The 20,782-nt window shown below is 43.0% G+C and overlaps 1 protein-coding gene across 6 annotated transcripts in view; it reads right to left on the reverse strand.

Moving 5' to 3' along the window:
• The window catches only part of FOXP1 (forkhead box P1), a 507,364-nt gene that overhangs the window by 160,287 nt on the left and 326,295 nt on the right, over positions 1–20,782 (reverse strand). The window contains exons 1-2 of one of the 6 annotated variants that reach the window (XM_045493545.1): positions 15,896–16,112; positions 14,283–14,527 (exon numbers count right to left, since the gene is read on the reverse strand). The exons of 1 other annotated variant lie outside the window; for it this stretch is intronic. In XM_045493545.1, the coding sequence (XP_045349501.1) occupies positions 14,283–14,527; positions 15,896–16,010 (360 nt within the window). In that variant the 5' untranslated portion in view covers positions 16,011–16,112. Of the gene's footprint in view, positions 1–14,282; positions 14,528–15,895; positions 16,130–20,782 lie in introns of those variants that run through there. 4 more of the 6 variants (XM_045493544.1, XM_045493543.1, XM_045493552.1 and 1 more) reach the window with 4 other exon arrangements.

Here is a 20,782-nt window from a genome sequence, read left to right on the forward strand (position 1 = left end):
ACTGAGTGCTAGGCTCAGGTTACAAGAAAGACGTAGTTTGAGGATGTCACAGAGAGGGGGGTGACTGATAAAACCAGGCACTTAAAGCCCAGATGCACAGGCATGTATTTGTCTTTAACAAGCTAAAATAAATGGCTCTGTGAGCTAACAGAGGAGAGGGCTGGAAGGCAGGCACGCATTGCCTTCATCTGTGGACTGGCCAGTCTCCCTCTCTGCCTTGGATATCACCTACATCCTGCTCTGCACAAGGGGCTGAAGTTGCCTTTTGATCAACTCTCCGCGGGCCACAACCAGCTCTGAGTACTCAGAGTCAGGGAGTAGGTACTTGGTTGCTGGTTTCGCAGGCCATGCTTTTATGCTAACTGGGGCCTGGACATTTCTGACACACCTCTGATTCTACTGGCTCCAAATTATGCCTTTCTCATCAGAGCCTTCGCCTTCTCGGCAAATAAGTGCCATCTGTTATTGACAAATCATGTTTCGCATCAGCATGTTTACAACTTTTGCGCTATTTATATCTGAAGTTTAGAGCAGGTGCTAATATTTTAGGGGATAGGGTTCCCCATGTTTAGCATGTTTATCTAGGTAGCCAATGTTCAAAAACACATTTACCGTATTTTAAGAAACACCAATAAGTTTACATAAAATATGATTTCAGTATGCATGCACATATACATACAGCGAACTGGCATAAGGAAAAAAAAAATCTTCATACAAGTTTTGACACAACACCTGGTGATGAGGCCTGACAAAAACACCGGTACTAGGAGGTCCTCAAAAAAATAAGACTAACCACAGCGTTTGAGGTCCTGGGTCAGTACACTATTACAGCCCCTGGACCGAATCCTACAGATGAGCCGTTACTATCCAGCCCACGAGACGAGAATGGTTTTTACTTAAATAGTTGGAGCGATAATAGAAGAAAGAATATTTTGTGACGTGTGAAAATTATACGGAGTTCAGTTTTCAGTATCCACAAATAAAGTTTTACAGGAACACAGTCATGCTTGCTTGATTCCACGCTGCCTGGGGCCGCTGTTGCATCACAAAGCAGAGTTAAGTACCTTCAGCACAGACTGGATGGTCCCCACAACCTAAAATACTTCCTATCCGGGCCTGTACACGAAAAGCTTGCCAACCCATGCCTTGGGTTGCAGTCTGTCCTCTGAGATTCCCCGAAGATTCCACTGGACACAATTTTATAAAAACAAAGCTTGCGACCAGTTGCCCCAGATAGTTTGAGAACTTAGCTGACGTGCAAGGACATTACTAATTCGCTGCTCTCAAAGCTCAAAGTCCGATCCGATTTTCCAAAAGGAACTGGGATGGGAAAGCAAAATGCATCCATGCGCTCCTCTTTCTGCAACTCTTTAAAACGAGCTGCGAACTTTGACTGTGTGTTTCTTCTCACAGGTAATTTACACCAGCTCGGAGTGAATCTCCTCAATTGGGTGTGAGGTCCCAAACACCAAGAGAATGAAGACAGCACGCGCTATGGGCCAGTGGAGAGAAGTCGGTTATTTCCTGTCTGCCCTGACAAGCTGTCCCACTCCCAGCTTCAAAGGCTGCTCTGAGTCAGCCACCCTTCCTCTAATTTCTTTTCCTAGACTCTCCCCACCCCTCAAGATCAAACCTGTTTCTCAGATAATTTCCCAGGCTAATCAACAGTCACTGTGCGTATGGGGGTGGGGGGGTGGGGGGGGGGAAGCTAGCAATAAAAAGCAGCATGGGAAGGTCTCTTGTTCTCTTCATTTCTCAACCTCCACATGCACCTCGAGTACCTCTGGAGAGCTCTTTCTCCCCCATAAACTAATCTGCTCTCTTGGTGCGGCTCGGCAACTAACTACCATCTTAACCAGAGTGCTCATCATTTAACACTAGCAATCACCCCGCAGCCAGACCTGGGACTGAGTGTGCAGGGCAACTCCATCACCTCCTAGCTTTAGACACAGCAGCCACTCCAGTTGCAGGATGGAGGGAACATGTGTGGGTCATTTAAAAAAACAAGAAATGACCGTGGCTGATAGGACTAGATGTGTACATGCATTCATACAGAATCAACAACATTCCAAGGCAGTGAGTTCTCCAATAAAAATGCAAAAAAGAAAAAAAAAAGTTATTTACAAATGAAACACTTGGTTATCACAGGAAACTGGAAAAGTAAGCTAATCTCATCGAGGGATTTGCCCAAGGAAAGATTCCGGGTCTAGTGATTGTGTAAATATTACACATACAAAGAAAGAAAGCACTCTAACAGACCAAGTCATGTTACTAGCGTCCTAAATAAAAAACAAGAAACAACCCACTTCCCCAATTAACATTTTAATACATGGGGGGTAACAACCATCAAAAAATCATCAGAGGGCCTTTAACAGTCTCTTTGCACCAGTTACTACTTGGTCTACACTTGATGAGAATGCAAATAAGGGTGTAGAGTGTGAACATTCACTGGTAGCTGATTCACTTGACTTGACCCCCGCCCCCCCGCCCCAAGAGCAGGTGGGGCAGATAGCAAAGCCTTAGATCAGCTGGGATACTGGATTTGAATCAGTGACCTAGACGGGAAAAGTTCCATGTAGCTCCATCCAAGCCCAGAGTTCTAACAGCTGGAGAAAATACTGTATACTCTGAGGGCGTTCCATAATAGCTGACGTTTAGATAGGGGTGGATTCCTCAAAATGTTCCACAGTCTTTGCAAATGAGTTTATGAGACAGTATCTAGACAGGCAGGGTGAAAAACTGGACCGGAGACAATATGCCTACAGCACTCCAACATGACGTGCGTGAATTGAAATGAAGAAGGACAGGAAATGAAAAAGTCAAAGATCCCTATACACACTGTCCTATGTGCACAAGGAAGTATGGCATAGGGCAGGTCACCCACACGCGTGGGGACAAGGAGAGATGAGGCCAGGACATAGCATCCCTCTGCCACCTGGACCACTACCATTTCTTTATCATCCCACGCTAACCTGAACCTCCACCTTCTATATCTACTTGCCAAGTGGGGCTTCCTAAACCCTTACTGAGATGCCTTTATGTTCTTCAAGCTACACATAGGATGCTTATCACTGCTGTGACACTTAACACCTATGTTCTTCACTTTGGCTTTACTTTATCTGATTTTTTAATTTTTTATTTGAGAGATAGAGAGCTAGCAGGGGAGGGGCAGACAGAGACAGAGACAGAGAATCCTAAGCAGGCTCCATGCTGTCTTTCTTTCTCTCTTTTTCTCTCTCTCTTTTCCTGTCTTCCCTCCTTCCCTTTCCTTTCCTTTCCTTTCTTTCTCTTGCTCTCTCTCTTTCCTTCCTCCCTCCCTTCCTTTCTCCTTTCCTACCTCCCTTCTTTCCATCCTTCCTCTCTCTCTCTCTCTCGTTCTTTCTTTTTTGTTTTTTAGAAGACCCGGAACTTTAAATTGTAGCAAATAACGTAAAGACCTGTGTATTGTGTTTGAAGTCAGGAGTTTTTAGTGTTGGCAATCCATTAGAGTGTGTTTTCCTAGAAGAAAAGATGACACGGTATTTTCTTTCTCTCTTTTTCTCTCTCTCTTTTCCTGTCTTCCCTCCTTTCCTTTCCTTTTCTTTCCTTTCTTTCTCTTGCTCTCTCTTTCCTTCCTCCCTCCCTTCCTTTTTCTTTTCCTCCCTTCCTTCCTTCCATCCTTCCTCTCTCTCTCTCTCTCTTTCTTTTTTGTTGTTTAGAAGAACCGGGATGATGTTTAGAAGAACACAGAATTGTGCCGCTGTACTCTCGCGCCATGCCACGATATGCCAGCATTAGTGTTTTGGGGCCCAAACACCATCCCATGCCCCAAGTACAGGAGACATGGACAGAGAAACATCATAAGGCCCAAAACAGGAGGAAGCATTCGACTACAAGTCCCAGCCCCAAAGGAAACCTAGGAGGCAGAAGCAGGGTCAAAAAATGCTGTATTTCCTTACAGTTATGAATAACCTTGATTATTTAAGTCTCCGTGTAGAGGGCACTTACCGCCAAAGAAGGTAAAGGTTAGGAATTTTCATGAGACAAAAAGAAAAAGGCTATCTACGATCCTCTTGCAAAATCAGCTCAAGTAAGTTTAATGGCTATAAACAGTCAGGAAGTCTGTTTGAAGTCTCTTATAAGAGGAGACAAACCTCCCCCCCCCCACCCACCATACTCCTACTCCATACACCTATTAACATAGGGCCCTATAACCACCGTGTTGAGGCCCTGGTTGGCTGCTCCTTGCTGGAGCCGGTGCCAGACGCTGAATCACCACCACCCAGTCTCCGGCACCTGAGTTGTCTTTGGACAGATTCCATCCAAGCACTGCCCAAGCCTGAGCCTGTCTAGCTTGAACGAGTCGGCAAGACCACAGCCTGGGGCGCCATGACCGTAGGCAACACTGGCGTTGCAAGGAAGTAAAACAGAAGTCAAGTTTATTAGAAAATGTCTAAAATATTAAGCTAGGTGCTGCATCAAACCCGTTTCTCCTTGTTAAGGAAGGACCAGACTGGGCCCAAAAAGAAAGAAATAAATGAGTCCACTCCTTCTCCAAGTTCCCAAAGTAGAAAATATGTGAATCAAAGGGAACTATGAACTGGCTGTGTTAACCTGTTGTTTTCTGCAATTGTCTTTTATGGGGATGCAGTCCGGCAACTCTCATTATGAACAATCCAGGTTCCGATCTTTCCGGACCTTAGGAGGAGAGCGGCTATTTTTGAAGCTTGCAGAACAATCTGGCTAGAATCATGTTCAAAATAATGTAGACTTTCCTATGATTTTACCACTAACACCGAAGCTAGTTCCTGCTCAAACAAATACGGCGTTGTACTCCTTTGCTCCTTGCAACGCAAGTCACACGCACTTGGGATGCCCTATGGATGCTTTGCTTTTTTGCAAAATACCTTCTCCTTCCCTTGCCTGAATGCTGGGGAAAGAAGCAAAAGTGAAAGGCAATGTAGAGGCAACATTCCAGCTGACATGAAAGACAAAAGAAAGACACAGAAGTGGAAAGGGAGCAAAGGCCCAAACCAGACTAAGAATCTAAAATTTGGAACTACTCACTCTTGGCCACAGTTAACTAGGACCAAATCATCATCATGGTCGTTGTCATTACCCTAATACTCTCCAATAATTTACATTTCTCAGAGCGGTTAATGCAAATAGCAAAGATTACACTAGTCTAAGGATTTAAGAAATAAGGAATATCTAGAAACAGAGCAGCAAGTGTAATAACTCCCTGCATTTACGACACTAAAATAAAAACAGCATACTGCGGGGCTCCCCGTGTGCGAAGCACTATGCCAGTTAGTTGCTTTAGACTTGTCATCTTACTTTGTGTCCCCACCATCTCGGAGGGAAGCAGGGCAAGGTTTTATGATTACTGATTTAGGGTGGAAAAATCATGAGATGGTGAGGCTCGGTGACTTGCCCAAGGTCACAAACCTACGGAACGGCTGGGACAGAAAAACAAAAACAAACACTGTCTCACGAGAACCTGACACCCACATTCTACCAAGGTCACTGATTAGACCAAATATGACTGCAGGTAATTCTGGCAAACAGATATGCAGTCCAGAGAGCCAAACACGCAAGGATGAATGCGGGTACTTTACCTTCAGGATGAACGCAGAGGCCTCTTCCGGGTATCACATCTTTTAACATAAGTTTACCTGCCTCTTTTCCCCACACATAAGGCCTGCTTTTTCCAACCAGATCCTTTCATTCCCAGGACTCCTGGAGCCATGGCCACATCTGCAAATCTGCCTTCCCTGCTCTCCGTCCACATTTACAAGGCATTCAGGAGTCTTCTCCATTTAAGTTCTACTTTTCCCAGTAGTGCATGATCTCACTTACACATACAAAATCTGAAAAGGTCGAACTCAAAGAAGCAGAGAATAGAATGATGGCTGCCAGAGACTGGAGGGTGGGGAAAATGGGGAGATGTTGGTCAAAGGGTACTAGGGTTTAGTTAGTTCTGCAGCATGAATATGTTCTGGAATTCTTATGGACACAATGCTGCCTGTATTTAATAATACTGTACTGCGTGCTTGAAGTTTGCTATGGGGATACTTCTTAAATTAAAACTTCTCAGGGCACATGGGTGGCTCACTCAGTTGAGCGTCTGACTCCTGATTTCCGATCAGGTCGTGACCTCACAGTTTGTGGGATCAAGCCCCGCATCGGGCTGATGGCATGGAGTCTGCTTGGGATTCTGTCTCTCCTTCTACCTGCCCCTCCCCCACTCATTCCCCCTCCCTCCCTCCCTCCCTCTCTCTCTCATAAATAACCATTAAAAAAAAAAAAAACCTCATCACACACACAAAAGGGTAATAATGTAGAGGTGACAGACAGGTTAGTTTGATTGTGGTGATCTTTTCACCGTGTAGACGTAGGTACAAAAATATCAAGTTGTACACCTAACACCTAAATATGGATACAATTTTTTATGTCAAAGTTGTCTCCATAAAGTTGTTAAAAAATTTAAACTTAGGGGCGCCTGGGTGGCGCAGTCGGTTGAGCGTCCGACTTCAGCCAGGTCACGATCTCGCGGTCCGTGAGTTTGAGCCCCGCGTCGGGCTCTGGGCTGATGGCTCAGAGCCTGGAGCCTGTTTCCGATTCTGTGTCTCCCTCTCTCTCTGCCCCTCCCCCGTTCATGCTCTGTCTCTCTCTGTCCCAAAAATAAATACACGTTGAAAAAAAAAAATTAAAAAAAAAAAATTTAAACTTAAAAAATTAATCGATTCTACCTCTTCCTAAAAACTCGGCTTGTATTCTAATTGCTTTAAGCAGTAGCGTTCCCTGATGTCCTCTGACCCAAGGGACTAGCACTGGTCGCGGATCCCCGAAGTGCCCCGAGTTCCTATGGCTGTGCGGCAACCCGCAAGCAGGCTGACCGGAGGGAAAACAGACCCAGCAGTACCTGTTCTCCTTCACACTGCGCTTCACCTCTTCACCTGTCCAAGTTCATCAACTGCTCCTGCGATACTGATGCTGTTGCCATCATCCCTTAGATGCTCAATCCTCCCTCAAGCTCTGGTAGGGACAGGCACCCCGTTCTTTGCTTTCGCTGGGCCAAAGGTGGAATTTTTCAAAAGGAGCGTTTAATGCCAGCAATGGAGAGGGTGAGCTGTCAGAGCAAAGATGTTTTCTCTCAAGTTAGCCCAAGTCCACACAGAGCTCAGGCCCTGGACACCTGTATCCATTCTCTGCCTTCATCTACATTAGACCTTTCTCTCCCCACCTACCTGGCATGGCTTTCAGGTCAAGCACAGTTGCTGGCCCACGTTTATTTTAACCCACTGCAGATTCTCAGACTCTGCTGTAACTGCTTGCTTTTTGTTAGGAGGGGGGTATTATGTCACTATAATCTTTTTACGCTTATTTATTTATTTCTGAGAGAGAGAGCAGGTTGGGTGGGGACAGGCCAAGAGGGAGAAAAAGAGAATCCCAACCAGGCTTTGCAATAACAGCATGGGGCCCAAAGCAGGGCTTGAACTCATGAACCCTGAGATCATGACCTGAGAGTCGGACGCTTAACTGACTGCACCACCAAGGTGCCCACACTCTAATCCTTTTTTATTACTATTTAAAACAATTTTTAATGTTTACTTATTTTGGAGAGACAGACAGACAGACAGAGTGTGGGCGGGGTAGGGGGAGATAGAGAGAGGCAGACACAGAATCTGAAGCAGGTTCCAGGCTCTGAGCTGTCGGCACAGAGCCCGATGTGAATCCCGAACCCATGAGCAGCGAGATCATGACCTGAGCCGAAGTCGGACGCCTAACAGACTGAGCCAAGTGCCTCCTGCTATAATCTTTTTTTAAAAACGTTTTCTCAGAATGCTTTTTCCCCTCTTAGTTTTATTGAGATATAATTAACATATAATACTCTAATAGTTTTCGGTGTACTCCATGATTATATATACAGATATAGATTAGATATACATAATTGGTATGTTTTGTGATATCTATAGCTATATATTTCAAAATGATTACCACAGTAAGTTTAGTTAACATCTATTCCCTGACAGAGTTTTTTTTTTTTTTTTCTTGAAAGGAGAACTTTTAAGATCTACTCTCTTAGCAACTTTCGAATATATGATACATTGTGGTTAACTTCAGTCACCATGCTGTGTATTATGTCCCAAGAATTTATTTATTTTATAACTGTCTGTAAGTTTGTAGATTTTGACAACCTTCACTCCCATGTCCCCCACCTCTGGCAATCACCAATCTCTTCTTAATATAGATACAGTTTCTTTATGTCAAAATTATCTCAATAAAGTTGTTAAAATTTTTTTTTAGATTAAAATTAAAAATTAATCGATTCGACCTTTTCCCTAAAACTGCTTGTATTGTATTTCCTTTGGGTTTGATTAGATTAGATTCCACATAAACGTGAGATCAAAGTATTTGCCTTTCTCTGACTTATTTCACCCAGCACAGTGCCCCAAAGGTCCATCTACGTTGTTGCAAATAGCAGGATTTCCTTCTTTTTTTATGGGTGAATAATAGTCCATACATAATACATCTTCTTTATTCATCCATCAATGGGTAAGTGTTTCCTTATTTCCTTATCTTGGCTATTGTAAAATAATGCCGCAATGAATGTGGCACTACAGGTATCTTTTTGAGGTAGTGATTCATTTCCTTTGGATGTAAAAACCCAGAAGTGGAAGTGATGAATCTGCATTTAATTTTTGGAGGAACCTCCATACTGTCTTCCCCAGTGGCTGTACCAATTTACATTCCCATCCATGGGGTAGGGGTTCCCTTTTCTCCACATCCTCACCAACACTTGCTAGGTCTTATCTTTTTGACAACAGCCATTCTAACAGCTATGAGGCACTATCTTACTGTGGTTTTGATTTGCATTTCCCAATAACCATACTCTTAAAACTGTCTTGGTCCCTGGTTAAAGGGGATGAGGAAGATAATAATACAAGTTGCATTCTTTTTAACTGTTTATTGACAGACAAGTACTCAACATTACACACACATCATCTCATTTACTTTGAGTTATTTTTAGATGCAGTGAACACACACAGAAACAGGAACAGAGAGGCTATTTCTAAGCATTACGTGAGGTGTGCATGGACAGTCCTTAACGAGATGCCTGTACGTGAACATTACTTACTAAATGTAATATACTGCCACAACACATTACCCCATACATACAAAAATATATTTTGTGGAAAGCAAACATTCCTATTTCCCAGCAACCTCACACCCGTCATTGTCCTCTTGACAAGGACCATGAAAAAACCACAGGCAATCTAAGGCAGACGGCAGTGATTGTACAAAAAGCTAACAGGGGGCAAGAGGGGGTCTGTGATTTGCCCATGGTCACACAGATGGCTTGCAACCACGAGTCCGGGCTCCTTCCGCTGGCAAAGGCACTTGAGCAAGTATGGCCATTTCTGACCCTCACCAAACCCTAAAGGAAGCCTGCCTTGCCTGGACTCTAAGAACAACACAGCAGGAATAGCTGCCTCGAGGCCAGCCAGGGAGCTCCCAGGAGATGATGATGCTCATGCTGTGGCTGCTGGTGAACAAGAAAATGATCACCGACCCTGAATGCCAGCCGTGGGTCTGGCTTGCCTCTGAAGCGCTTGATGTAAACACAACGTTTACATAATATGCCAAAGGTCACGCAGTTTGGATCAGAATCCCTTCACTTGTACTTCAGGAATGACACAACCCCAAATGGCCACTGAAATCCACGGATCCATGGATTTGGAATTCTTCCATTCACAGAGAACTACAGGTACTTGCTTGACAGGACAGATCTTCAAGGGAAAAGTTGGAAATGCTCAGACGAATTCAAGCCACAAAGGTAACTTCATAGGAAACTATTTGAACATTTTATCCTTTATGTAAACATAAATACATGTGAATATACTGCAGATACAGATAGAAGAGAGCAAAAGAAAAGATTTCAGGGCTCTGGTCAAGGAATTAGAAATATTTTCTTAAAAAGGGGATTAAAAACAAAACTGTGCTCATTGAATGGGCAGCTGTGTTCACTGGGTTGTGCTCATGGTGGGACAATGGGTTTTGGAACTTCCAGGAACCACAGTTTAGCATAAGGTGGAACTTGAGTCTTCATGCATGAAGAAATAAGGATTCTCCGGGAATTTGGGGGAATTACTGACCTTGAGAGCATCACAACAATTCCAAAGAAACAGAAGTTAGCTTTACAAAACATTAACGTATTTATCCAGAAGCAGCAAACATGGTGGTAGAACATCCACCAGTCGTTCGACCTGAATACGAACCCATTCTACCTGATTTGAACCCCAGATCTACCACTTGCCAGCTGTGTGACCTTGGGTAAGTTACTTAACCTCTCTGTGCCGCAGTTTCTCCACCTGTAAGAATGGGAGGAAATAACAGTTTCTACATCACAATTAGCACGTGTAAGGCCCATAGGCTAGGACCTGACATTCGGTAAGTGATTCTTCAGTGACTTCAAAAAGCACTTTACAAAGGATCACTGAGCACGAAAGTAATAATCTCATGGTGGAAGACATGGGAAATGCATAAATGAATTAGGAAAATAAAAAATAAAGTGTAATATCATCACCTATGTATTGATATAAGGTTAACATTTGGAAGTATGCTTAAGGAAAGTAATTTTCTTAAGCAACCCTGGAATCACATTATTTAGGATCTTTTCAAAATTACTTTTTAAAATTAAAAACACATTTTTAAGAGAGAGTTTTCAAATCTAATTTCTACATTCAGGTTCAAACCAACAGTACTGGGGACCAAACAACCTAAAAACTACCACCCTACTCTAGAGATTTCTGAAAAAGCTTTCAACCGAAGACTTTAAACAGCAAATGGCACATGACTAATTTTTTCACTGTGCTTAGTAACCATTTCAGGGAGGCTTAAGACACACCAGAACCGAAGAATCACATAGTAACATCTAGGGTTAACACAATGTTTCAACTGTTTGGCCCCCAAAGGGGGAGACTACAGAGTAACTTCTGACTCAATCTTGCACAGCCAATGAGCAGGACTCTGTGTCTTTGCAAAGAACAAAAGAACTTGAGTTTTGTGGAAGTTAAATTGCCAACATCATATCGAGTGAATGTGAAATAAAACAAATATTTAACATTTCAGCCCAAGCCGTATCGTATAAACAACAAAGACAAAATCCTACACTGGATCCTAAATAGACTCAAACTAAGCTTCGTCGGTCTTCGTTGGCTCCTCCTTCCCCACCATCAGTACCGTGCACTAGCTACATTTTCCAGTAAGGTTTCTTCATGGTAAAACACTTTCTCATGGGACTGCCTGTGGTCGGGGTTGAGCACGGCACAGGGAAAATGCTTCTCATGGCACCTGCATCATACCCATTCAGGTCTAGCCTGACCATTAAGTACAGACACACCCGGAAGTTGTAAACTGCTTTAACAACAGGACGTTTTCCCACCTCAAAAGTGGGATAATGTTTGCAGCCTACCTATGTCCCAAGGGTGTTCTGAGTATTAACGAGTTAGCATTAGTCAGGCACTTTGATTTCCCAGACAAAGGGCTCTGTACGAGTACAAGGTATGATTATCCAACCCAACTGCCTTCTGGAGAGTCACCTGAGATGACAACAGAGGAGGCAGAAAGGCTACGGGTCCCATGGCTGCCCTCTCTGGAGCAAAGCTAGCTCCCAGGGACATACATGCAGGGCCAGGCTGGTGGGGGCTGTGCTGTGAGCGTCCGCTGCATTGTTCCCTTATATAGTCAATGAAGAGGGAATCCCTCTGTGTGCACGTTTCCAATTCGCATTCCAAAAACAGTATAGGCAACGAGGCAGATTTTCAACTATGATTTACAAGGCTTGATGTGACAGGGCTAGGTACCATGCTAGGATCACGCCCGTCGCTTTCTCACGATAGGAATCAAAGAGGAAGCCCCTATAGAAAATCCTTTAGTTATTGCAAACGTACAGGTGTGCGCACGAATGTCAGCCCATGCGTAAGTACAGAACATGTCTACATACGGTTTCCAAAGCCCACCTGAGAATTAAAACAACAACAACGACGACGACATTCTGTTTTTGGCGTGCTTGTGTTAAAATCTGCATTTAATGTGGATTTGAGCCCTCCCCTCAGTCTCTGGAGGCCTCGATGTGAGATAACAATCCTGAAGATCATTATACGCATTGCATAATATTGAAGTCTAGAAGGTGTTTTTTGAGGGACAGAGAGGTACACGTCATTATTTGCATTACAGGATCTGCCTATCACCTTTAAAGAGAGGAGCAGAAGTTGGCCTCTAATAAAGTAGGCTATACACCAGCCACAGAAACTCTGGTACGCTTTCTTTCAACTGAGCGGTTCATGTTTAGATCTCAAGTCAGAACAGAGCCTTCAACAAAAGTGCAGGAGGTACTGATTTGACCAAATGGTATTACTGTTTAAAAGACACACACACACACACACACACACACACACACACACACACACACCACTTAAAAGTGGAGCTACTGAGGCAGGCATAACTAAGTAAAGCATCTAGAAAAGCCTAAATGCTGAACAGCTAATCCTGGGAAATCCTGCACCATAAAATCATATGCCGCGATAGATTAATTCTCAGTAAAATGCCTGGCAAATTCTCAGAAGTCGAAAAGGCTCCTGAGTCTTAAGGGTTAACACACTTGCCCTTTTTTTTTTTTTTTAAATGACACATATAATTTCCTTTTATCATAAAACAATGCATTTATTATTTTCTGTATATCTGTTAAAGGGCATGGCTTTCTGAGTGGAAAACAAAACAGAACTTGGTCACATGTTTATTTGCTTCAGCTACTCCCTTCCCCTTCTGATAAATAATCAAACATGCCATCCAGAAAAAACAAAACCAGCGAGCTGGGAAATTTGATGGTCATCAAATAGACTGAGATACCAAGAAAAGCAGCCCACTGTTCCCACACTGAGTTTTCGGCCCCCACACCTACACTGACATCTGAGTAAATACCTTCAGTCACTCTTTCCATTTTCCCTGCAATTACTCCTACTGTTAAACAAATTGTCCTTAAGGCAGTCACAAACCTAATTTTTTTCTTGCAAAGTAGAACAACTTCTGAACATTAAGGAAAAAAAAAAAAAATGCAGCACAGCAATAGCCATACATAGGCGCACTTATTTATTTAAATATTTCTTCCATTAGAGGTTCAGACAACCAGAGAGCTCATTTCTTTCTCTATTCTACAGATGCTGTTTTAGACAATAAAGTTTAAGGATATTTAGTCTGGGGACTCACAAACAAGGTTCAGAGTAGTAACAATCCCCTTAAGATCAAAAGAGCTAATTTTCCATTTCCTGTCTATTCCCTGACCAGTACATAGTTAAAAAAAAAAAAAAAAATTAGCACCTGGCTTACCAATTACAGTGAAGTTGGGGGTCAGGGTTGGGGGAAGGGCGTGGAGGGAGGTGGGGGAGGCTCAAGGGGCGAGGACATCAGACAGGAAAAGGTGGAACCCTTTAAAAAAAATGTCAAACCATGTGTTAAGAAACTCATTTCAACAGAAAGGACTGAAAGAGCGATCTCACTGCTCTTTCCACACAGGGAAGGAGCAGCCCAGGTCCGAGGGCTTTTCCTGCCATACTAATTACCCACAATGAGAATTTTGAAAAGAGCTTTCCAACATCAAAGTTAACAAGCATCGCAGAAAGTGAGCCGGGCTTTCTCTTTCCCTTCGCAGCCCACTCCGTTTAAACAATAGTAATGTGAGTGAGATAATGACCATGCTTGTTTCAGCAGTCTGACTTTTATTGGCATGAAATTGGTACAAATATTATCAAGACCGATTCACAAGTGATGACGGTGTCATGATGCAAACATCACAGGACAATTGGGCAGAGGCAGAATTCCAAAGGCACCATCCCTGGACTCTCTTACCCCTCGTGATAACAGGAAGAAAAAGAAGGCAACACCAAACAAAGTCACACATCGGCAGAGAGAGTTCTCATCTACGTTCAAGCCTGTAAAACTGTCCTGACGACACTCGGCTGCCTCCTTAGCTGATTATATCCCAAGACCCATTTGAAAGCAAGAGTGGATTCACAAGGAGTTAGAACCAACCAACGGTCTTCTCAAATCTCTAAAAAGAAAACCGCTTCTGATGGAGAGAGAAGGGGTGGGGGGGGTGGGTAGAGAGAGAAAGCAGTAAACAAGGTGGAACATCTCATTTTGCCCTTCAGAGAATGCGCAGGAGCGGATCCCGAGTTTAAAAGTTTAACCCAGCAAAATGTTCCTTTTTTTTTTTTTTTTTCCTTTCTCTGGACACTTACAGAGAAAATGAAGAGTTTGACGGAGTGAGCTCGCACTGTCTGCCTTTGGATTTCCGTCTTCTTGCTGTAGATGGGTTCTGGCTGTTTCTGTGAAGCGGGGGTTGCCGAGTGGTAAAAAAGATGTTTGAATAAACAGGAAGTGCTGTGCGGCTGAAGCACACTTGAGGAGAAAGCACACTGGAACATTGCCCTTTGTAGGCAACCTCCGGGACGCTTTGCCTCCACAGTAGCTGGCTGGGCTCTCACTAAATGACAAAGAAACCACAAGAATTCCTCAAGTAATTCTTCACTTTCAAAGTTGAAAGATCAGTTGGAGCTTGCAGGTAATTTTCAAAGTTGCATTTAGCGCTTAAAGAAATCTATTAATGCTACACGTATCTAAATCACTCCAGGTCTGCAAGCAGCGACACGGCATCAGAAACGTGTGCCCCGGCCAGACCAAGCCCTAGCCAAACAGCTCACTCTCGCAGACGAATACACACAGGCAGGGTTTTCGGGAAACCTGCTCTCGAGATATTTTTGTGGTGACATTTACATAGGCAGGATGCTTTAAAAAAAAAAAAATAGGGAAGAAAGAAAGGAAGAAAATTCAGATTCTGCAGACTTTAGAGGAATTTGTCACACGTATTTTTAAAGAACATATCGTCCCGCATTCCTGGGATATGCCCTTGATCTTGCTTCTGCTGCTTTTCCTCTTACATTTTCCTTCTCCGCAATCAACCAAACTACCTGTTTATCTCCAGATGCCTAGCTTGTCTACTCGAACACTCTTTAACCCGCCCCAAACTAATTATCAAAGTCCTGTCTTCCGTCACCCGAGTAACTTGACAGATACTGTAAAGAAAAGTAAACCGCTAAAGGCAGAACAAGTCAGCTTGAAAAATAAGATGAGCAGCTGAACAGCCATATTCAATAAGAAAAGAAAAAGGGGGAAGGGGAGGAGGAGGAAGAAAAGGATTCCTTCTGAAAATGTATTGCTGTGGTGGCAATGTTCTGCCACGGAAGCAACTGATTTGTTATTTAGCATGGAATGCTGGACTGTCTGTCATCCAGGTGCTAATACTTGGCTAAAATAACTCATTGGGAACTGTCAGTGGGATGTTTACATAGGCCCCAATCTTTTCTTCATGGAAGGAAATTTTTTACTGGAATTCATCTTCTTTTGATCTCACATTCAAAGCAACGGCAGCTTGATAGACATTCAAGTCTGAAAGCAAATCCAGACGCTGAAGATAAACCGCCAGAATATGACAGGCAGAAGCATCTAAAGCTTATAAAAATGAAGAGAACAGCATGTCGCCTGAGTATTACAATAGCAGAAATCAAGAGACATATTAGGTGGAACTGATCAGCCACAAAAACAGTTCAAAAGGCAGATCACAGAAACAGAGGACTAGGCTAGGGAAAAAAAAAAATGGGAAAGATCTGGTTTACTGCCTCACCTCCCTTTTGAGCCCCACAGCACTTCCATTCCTGCCTCTTCACTTTTAGGAAGGGTGGAGTATCCAATTCAAATGTTCCCGTCTAACTCAGCTGGTCCCGTTATAAACGCGCTGCGAATGATTTTCTAGCAATGTATTTCCAACAGGCAGGGGGAAAAGGCAGACCCTTACCTTGCTCGGGGTCCAGCATGCTGCATTTATTAGCATCCCCTACATCTGCTCTGCAATGCAGTTTCAAAAGACACACAGCCTGGGCGCCATGCAAGTGGGCGGTCAGGAAGAGCATCTCGCCAGAGAAGGGCTCTAAGTAGTTCGAGATGGGGCTACAGAGCTCTAAGGAGTCTAGTTCCCTGACATGGCTAGTTACTGAATGAGCACACACGCTCCAGCCTCAGTTACAAAAATAGATGCATTCAGTCCTATAGATAGAGAAGTGCTCACACCTAAGTGCTTGGAAGCCAACTAGGGCAATTCCAGAAGGGAATTATCACCAGATCTGTCTTAGAGGCGCACAACTACTTTTTCTCAAAATGAGCCTCTTCGGTACACCTGAAGAAAAGGTAACTCCCAGCAATTCTGTACTCAGAGCTGTTTGCTAACACACGCTGTGTGTGAATGGGCGGCATCAGGTTAAAGGGAAAGAGAATTCCACATGATAACTTAGCCCATGGTGGGTTCCGTTCCCCCTCAGGCCACCTGCCCTCCTGGGACCTCAGATCCCGATCTTCTCCTGCAGCCCCTTGCGTCTTTAAAGTTGGCCCCTCCCCCTCCTTTTGCATAATAAATCAACAGTAAAATGTGAATTTAAAAAAATGCACTAACCTATTTAAAAAGATGTAATCAGTTTAAGGGCTTGCCTCATGCAAACAAGATTCCTGGGTAACTTAGTTACAAATGTAAAAACACAAACAAGCAAACAAAACAAAACCCTATTGGATTCTACAACTGTTCTTAAAAGTTACCCTCTTGCATGCCTACACAGCTGACTTGGGAAAGCTGATTACTGATCTTTAAACTGTCCCACTTCCTTGTGTTCAAGTCACGCCGCTATTCCTCTCTCACCTTAAAAAAAAAAAAGTCACTTTTAATACTTAACTCTAAAAATCTCTGGACTAAATATCCCGTGTGGCTATAGTTACTACATTTACCCAAAACAGGGAGGTTTACCATGAAAAAAAAAAAAAAAAAAAAAAACCCGGAATGTTAATTCCTTTGTACATTCTAAAACAGTTTCCTCTACAAAGAATGCTGTCACTACCACACTGGGGCAAGGAACAACATTCCATATCTCATGGTTGTTGAGAGTCTTTTTCAAAAATCTGCCATGTATAAAGACCTTCATTAGTGTAATTCAGTGACTGTTGGGTTTGGTGTTTTTTTTTTTTTTTTTTTTTTGATATATACAACTTTTGATATGTCATTTAAAAACCTCATAATAATATCATTAAAGAGCTACCATTTTTAAAAGAGAAATTGTCTGCTCAGGGCCATGGAATAGTAGCCATGCTCTAGGCCGTTTCCTCTCTCCCTTTCAGACTTCTGGACTTGAATGTCACTATAGACCTTGAATCCTTGAATGTGAAATGGCTTCACGCTAATTGCTCTAATTGCTTGAAGATGTGCAGGCAGGTGAAACCTGATCCCCGTGGCCATTGTAGAGACCAAGAACAACACTGGAATGTTTACACAGTGGTTTGATTTTAATAGACAGAAGGGCTGAGTTTAAGACAGCAAAAACATAGCTAATAGGTGACCCCTTAATGTAGGCCTCCTTAAAAAAAAAAAGACGCACAACAAAATACAATTTCATGTTCTAAAAGGCAGTGTCCTAAATGCCAAGGTTATTTGCTTGACTCTTGCAGTGAGTACACGTTACGTTGCACCTGACATTTACACCCGAAACTCTACCCCGAATACATTTTTTTACCTTAAAACAAAAAAGCACTTTATGTGTCAGTCACCTTACAAACAGATTATGACTGTATGGTATTTCCAAGTAAGTGCACTCATTTAAATTTTAAATTGAATATTTTCACCATTGCAGCACGGCACTCCCTGTCCCTTAAAGGGGAAGCCCTGCATCTCCTGGTTTGTTCCTCTGCTTCTTCTGTTCCCCTTCCCTGCCATTTATGGAATTCATGACCCTTGTAGATTCCTTGTTTGCAGTAAAAGTTGAACCCAAACCCTCTCACGTTGGTGCAGAAGACAAACATGCATCCTTTTGGTGCCTCCTCCCTTTGTTACTGTGTGGGACTGTGGCCCACTTCTCTTCTCAGGGGCTAAGGCAGCCAGAGGAGTGGTAGACATGGTTATTCAATGACAGTGGCCATTCTCCCTGGATATTTTAACGAATTGAGATGGATACAGAGGTTTGACAATGGCTCCCCAGAGCCCTCTCTTAACACAGCACAAATGTAACCAATGCTGGACAGGAAATATACTACAGCAAGACCAAGATAAAAATACAACAGCACCTACAAGGTGTCATTAGCAAGAGGAAACCGACAAGGGTTAGGGGGAGGCTTAGGTAAATGTTGGGGGGGGGGGGGTGTGTGTAAACGCACAGGTAACGTATAGGAATATTTCATACAGAGTCAAGGAAACACTGCTAAGGAGGAAGCAGGAATTAGACATTCACTATGGAAAGAAAAAAACACCATGAAACAATGAAATTATTTTATGGTTAAGCTGGGCAATTAAAAGCAATAGATACACCTTGCAAATGAGAACAGAGAAGCAGGTAACACCCCACACAGCTGGGAACACTGTCAAATCTGCTAAATTATGCTATGTATTAACTTCTGCTGGTAAAACGCAAACTGCAGAAGGAAAGGGGCAAGAAAGCCCCTTGAAACCTCTGAAACACTTTTGGTTATATAAGGCAATAATAAATACAGGACCTTGCATTGCCTGGGACTATTTGTTCCCAAACACCGAAAGACAAAATAATGAAACAAAAATAACCGCGCAGAACATCCTTGCGAATCACAGCCACCTCACACTGTTTTATGGACACTCACACCTTGTCCTAAAAGTTACAGTCCCCTATTAAGAAGCAATGCCTCCCGCTCTGAAAACGGAGGGGGGACGAGTATCCCTTTATCCACATAAAGATTAAGTATAAACTGGTCCAATCCAGTGAGAGGAACACTGAGGGAAAAGTAAACAGGCCCCCACTCCCACCCCCGAAATAGTTCCCCTTTGAAAGCTCTCTGCAGTGAGTGCCTGGTACCAAGGGCTGCCCTGTTCCTTGGAGGGGTCAGCAAAGCTATGCTAAACTGACAGGTTCAGTTTACAGCAGGCCAGAACTTTGTTTGGATATACTGGCCTTGCTCACCGCCAGCTTAACAACAGATGGCTAGAAAACTTTCATTATGCTGCACAGGACTGAACTGCAAACAATCCAGAAAACTGTGAAAAGTTTAACTCCCTCTAAACCGATGTGCCAAAGCTGGGCCTGCCCAGAGCCGGTGAGCCCGCTTGGGGCCAACGGGACCATGGAAGTGATGGCTGAAACAAATTGGCACTTGCTAACTGCCCAAGTCAACTCAAGGGACCATCCAGACACCAGAAGGGCAGGGACCCTCCCTACTATTGATTTTAACTGTTCAAAGACCAGACCTTATAAGGAGTTGTACTGACTGTGCCTTGCCTTCTTTTCTATTTTCCCAAAATACACTGTCAGACTTCCCCTCCCTTCGGAGAAAGAAAATCTCCCTTCAGACCATTCCCAAGCTCCCTTCCTGTCTCCCCTCCCTCCGGAAATCGGGCGGACAAGACCCAACAGCCTCACCCCTAACACCTAGATTTAAATATGATTTATCCAAATCTGTATATAATTTAAATATTCATTAAATCGATTCAGTCGCACGAACCCTAATATCTCCTAATGCTCCGAGACAGGTTATAAATGCACCTTCAAAGGTTTAATTCAATTGGCAATCTGAGAGGTCTTATCACTAGAAATGTGTTATTTTCATATTATTCAAGAAATGAACAAATGTGCTTTCCACAAACGTATTTTAGGAGCTACCCTTTCCTGTTATTGAAAGAAAATTGTGTTTATTACTCCTTTAGCATAGTGTAAACTCATAAACGTCAACAGAGAGTACAAGCAAAACTGTCAACTAAATATTGTTTCCTTCATGAGCTGTTCTTCTAAGTCAATTACGCCTTTCAACTTCTGGGGCATTGTATGATAAACTGGCAGTAAAAATCATTCACATTAATATACCATGGTGCCTTGCCTGCAAAAGGTAATTAAAGAAGTAAATGACTCATAAGAATAGACATATTAGCTGCAAAATGAAAGGCAACTGAGCTGCCACATAAAAATATGTACCATTAAGATACTGCATTTTCATATTCCTGTAATCAGCTTCAGTAGACTAATGCTTATTTAATCCAGTTCTGTGCTAAGTCCATCAACAACTGTTTTTTGCTGTTTTCTCCTTGACTGAACATTATGAGAGCAGGTTTGGAATAAATACTGCAATGAGATTTTTGCATACTCAATTGAAGAACAGGTTTTTACATTTTAAAATCTATTTTTTTTCTTTCCCTGAGAAATGCAACATAAAAAAAATTACTGGTGGGGGAAATATATATATATATATATATTTCCCCCACCAGTAATTATATATATATATATATATATATTGCTAGCTAGACATGTCTCTTTACATGGCAGAACATTTTAGGGAAATACTAGTTGTTTCCGTGTTCACCTCTTCTGACCACTATCAGCACAGGGGAAAGGGTGCTGGGCCTCCACCTGCCAGATCTCTGCTACCTTTATGAAGCACTCCCTTTTGTGAATAACGTCTTCCATTAGCACCAGTGGGGGTAAGGCAATTTATCCTTTGGCAGGATAGAAAGAGAAATCAAGAATGGAGGAAGGAGTTGACAGGTGGCACGGCACGGGAGGACCGCAGACTAGCCTAGTGGGTCCTGAGTTCTCGTCCTTCCAGAGGGTGGATGTGACTGAACAGAAACCTTTCCAAAGACAAGTGAACTGACCCTCAAATTGACTGCTCTGCTTTCCATTCTCCGGCTTTC

The sequence above is a fragment of the Leopardus geoffroyi genome, chromosome A2 (genome assembly GCF_018350155.1).
Source record: "Leopardus geoffroyi isolate Oge1 chromosome A2, O.geoffroyi_Oge1_pat1.0, whole genome shotgun sequence".
In the NCBI taxonomy this organism is placed as follows: Eukaryota; Metazoa; Chordata; class Mammalia; order Carnivora; family Felidae; genus Leopardus; species Leopardus geoffroyi.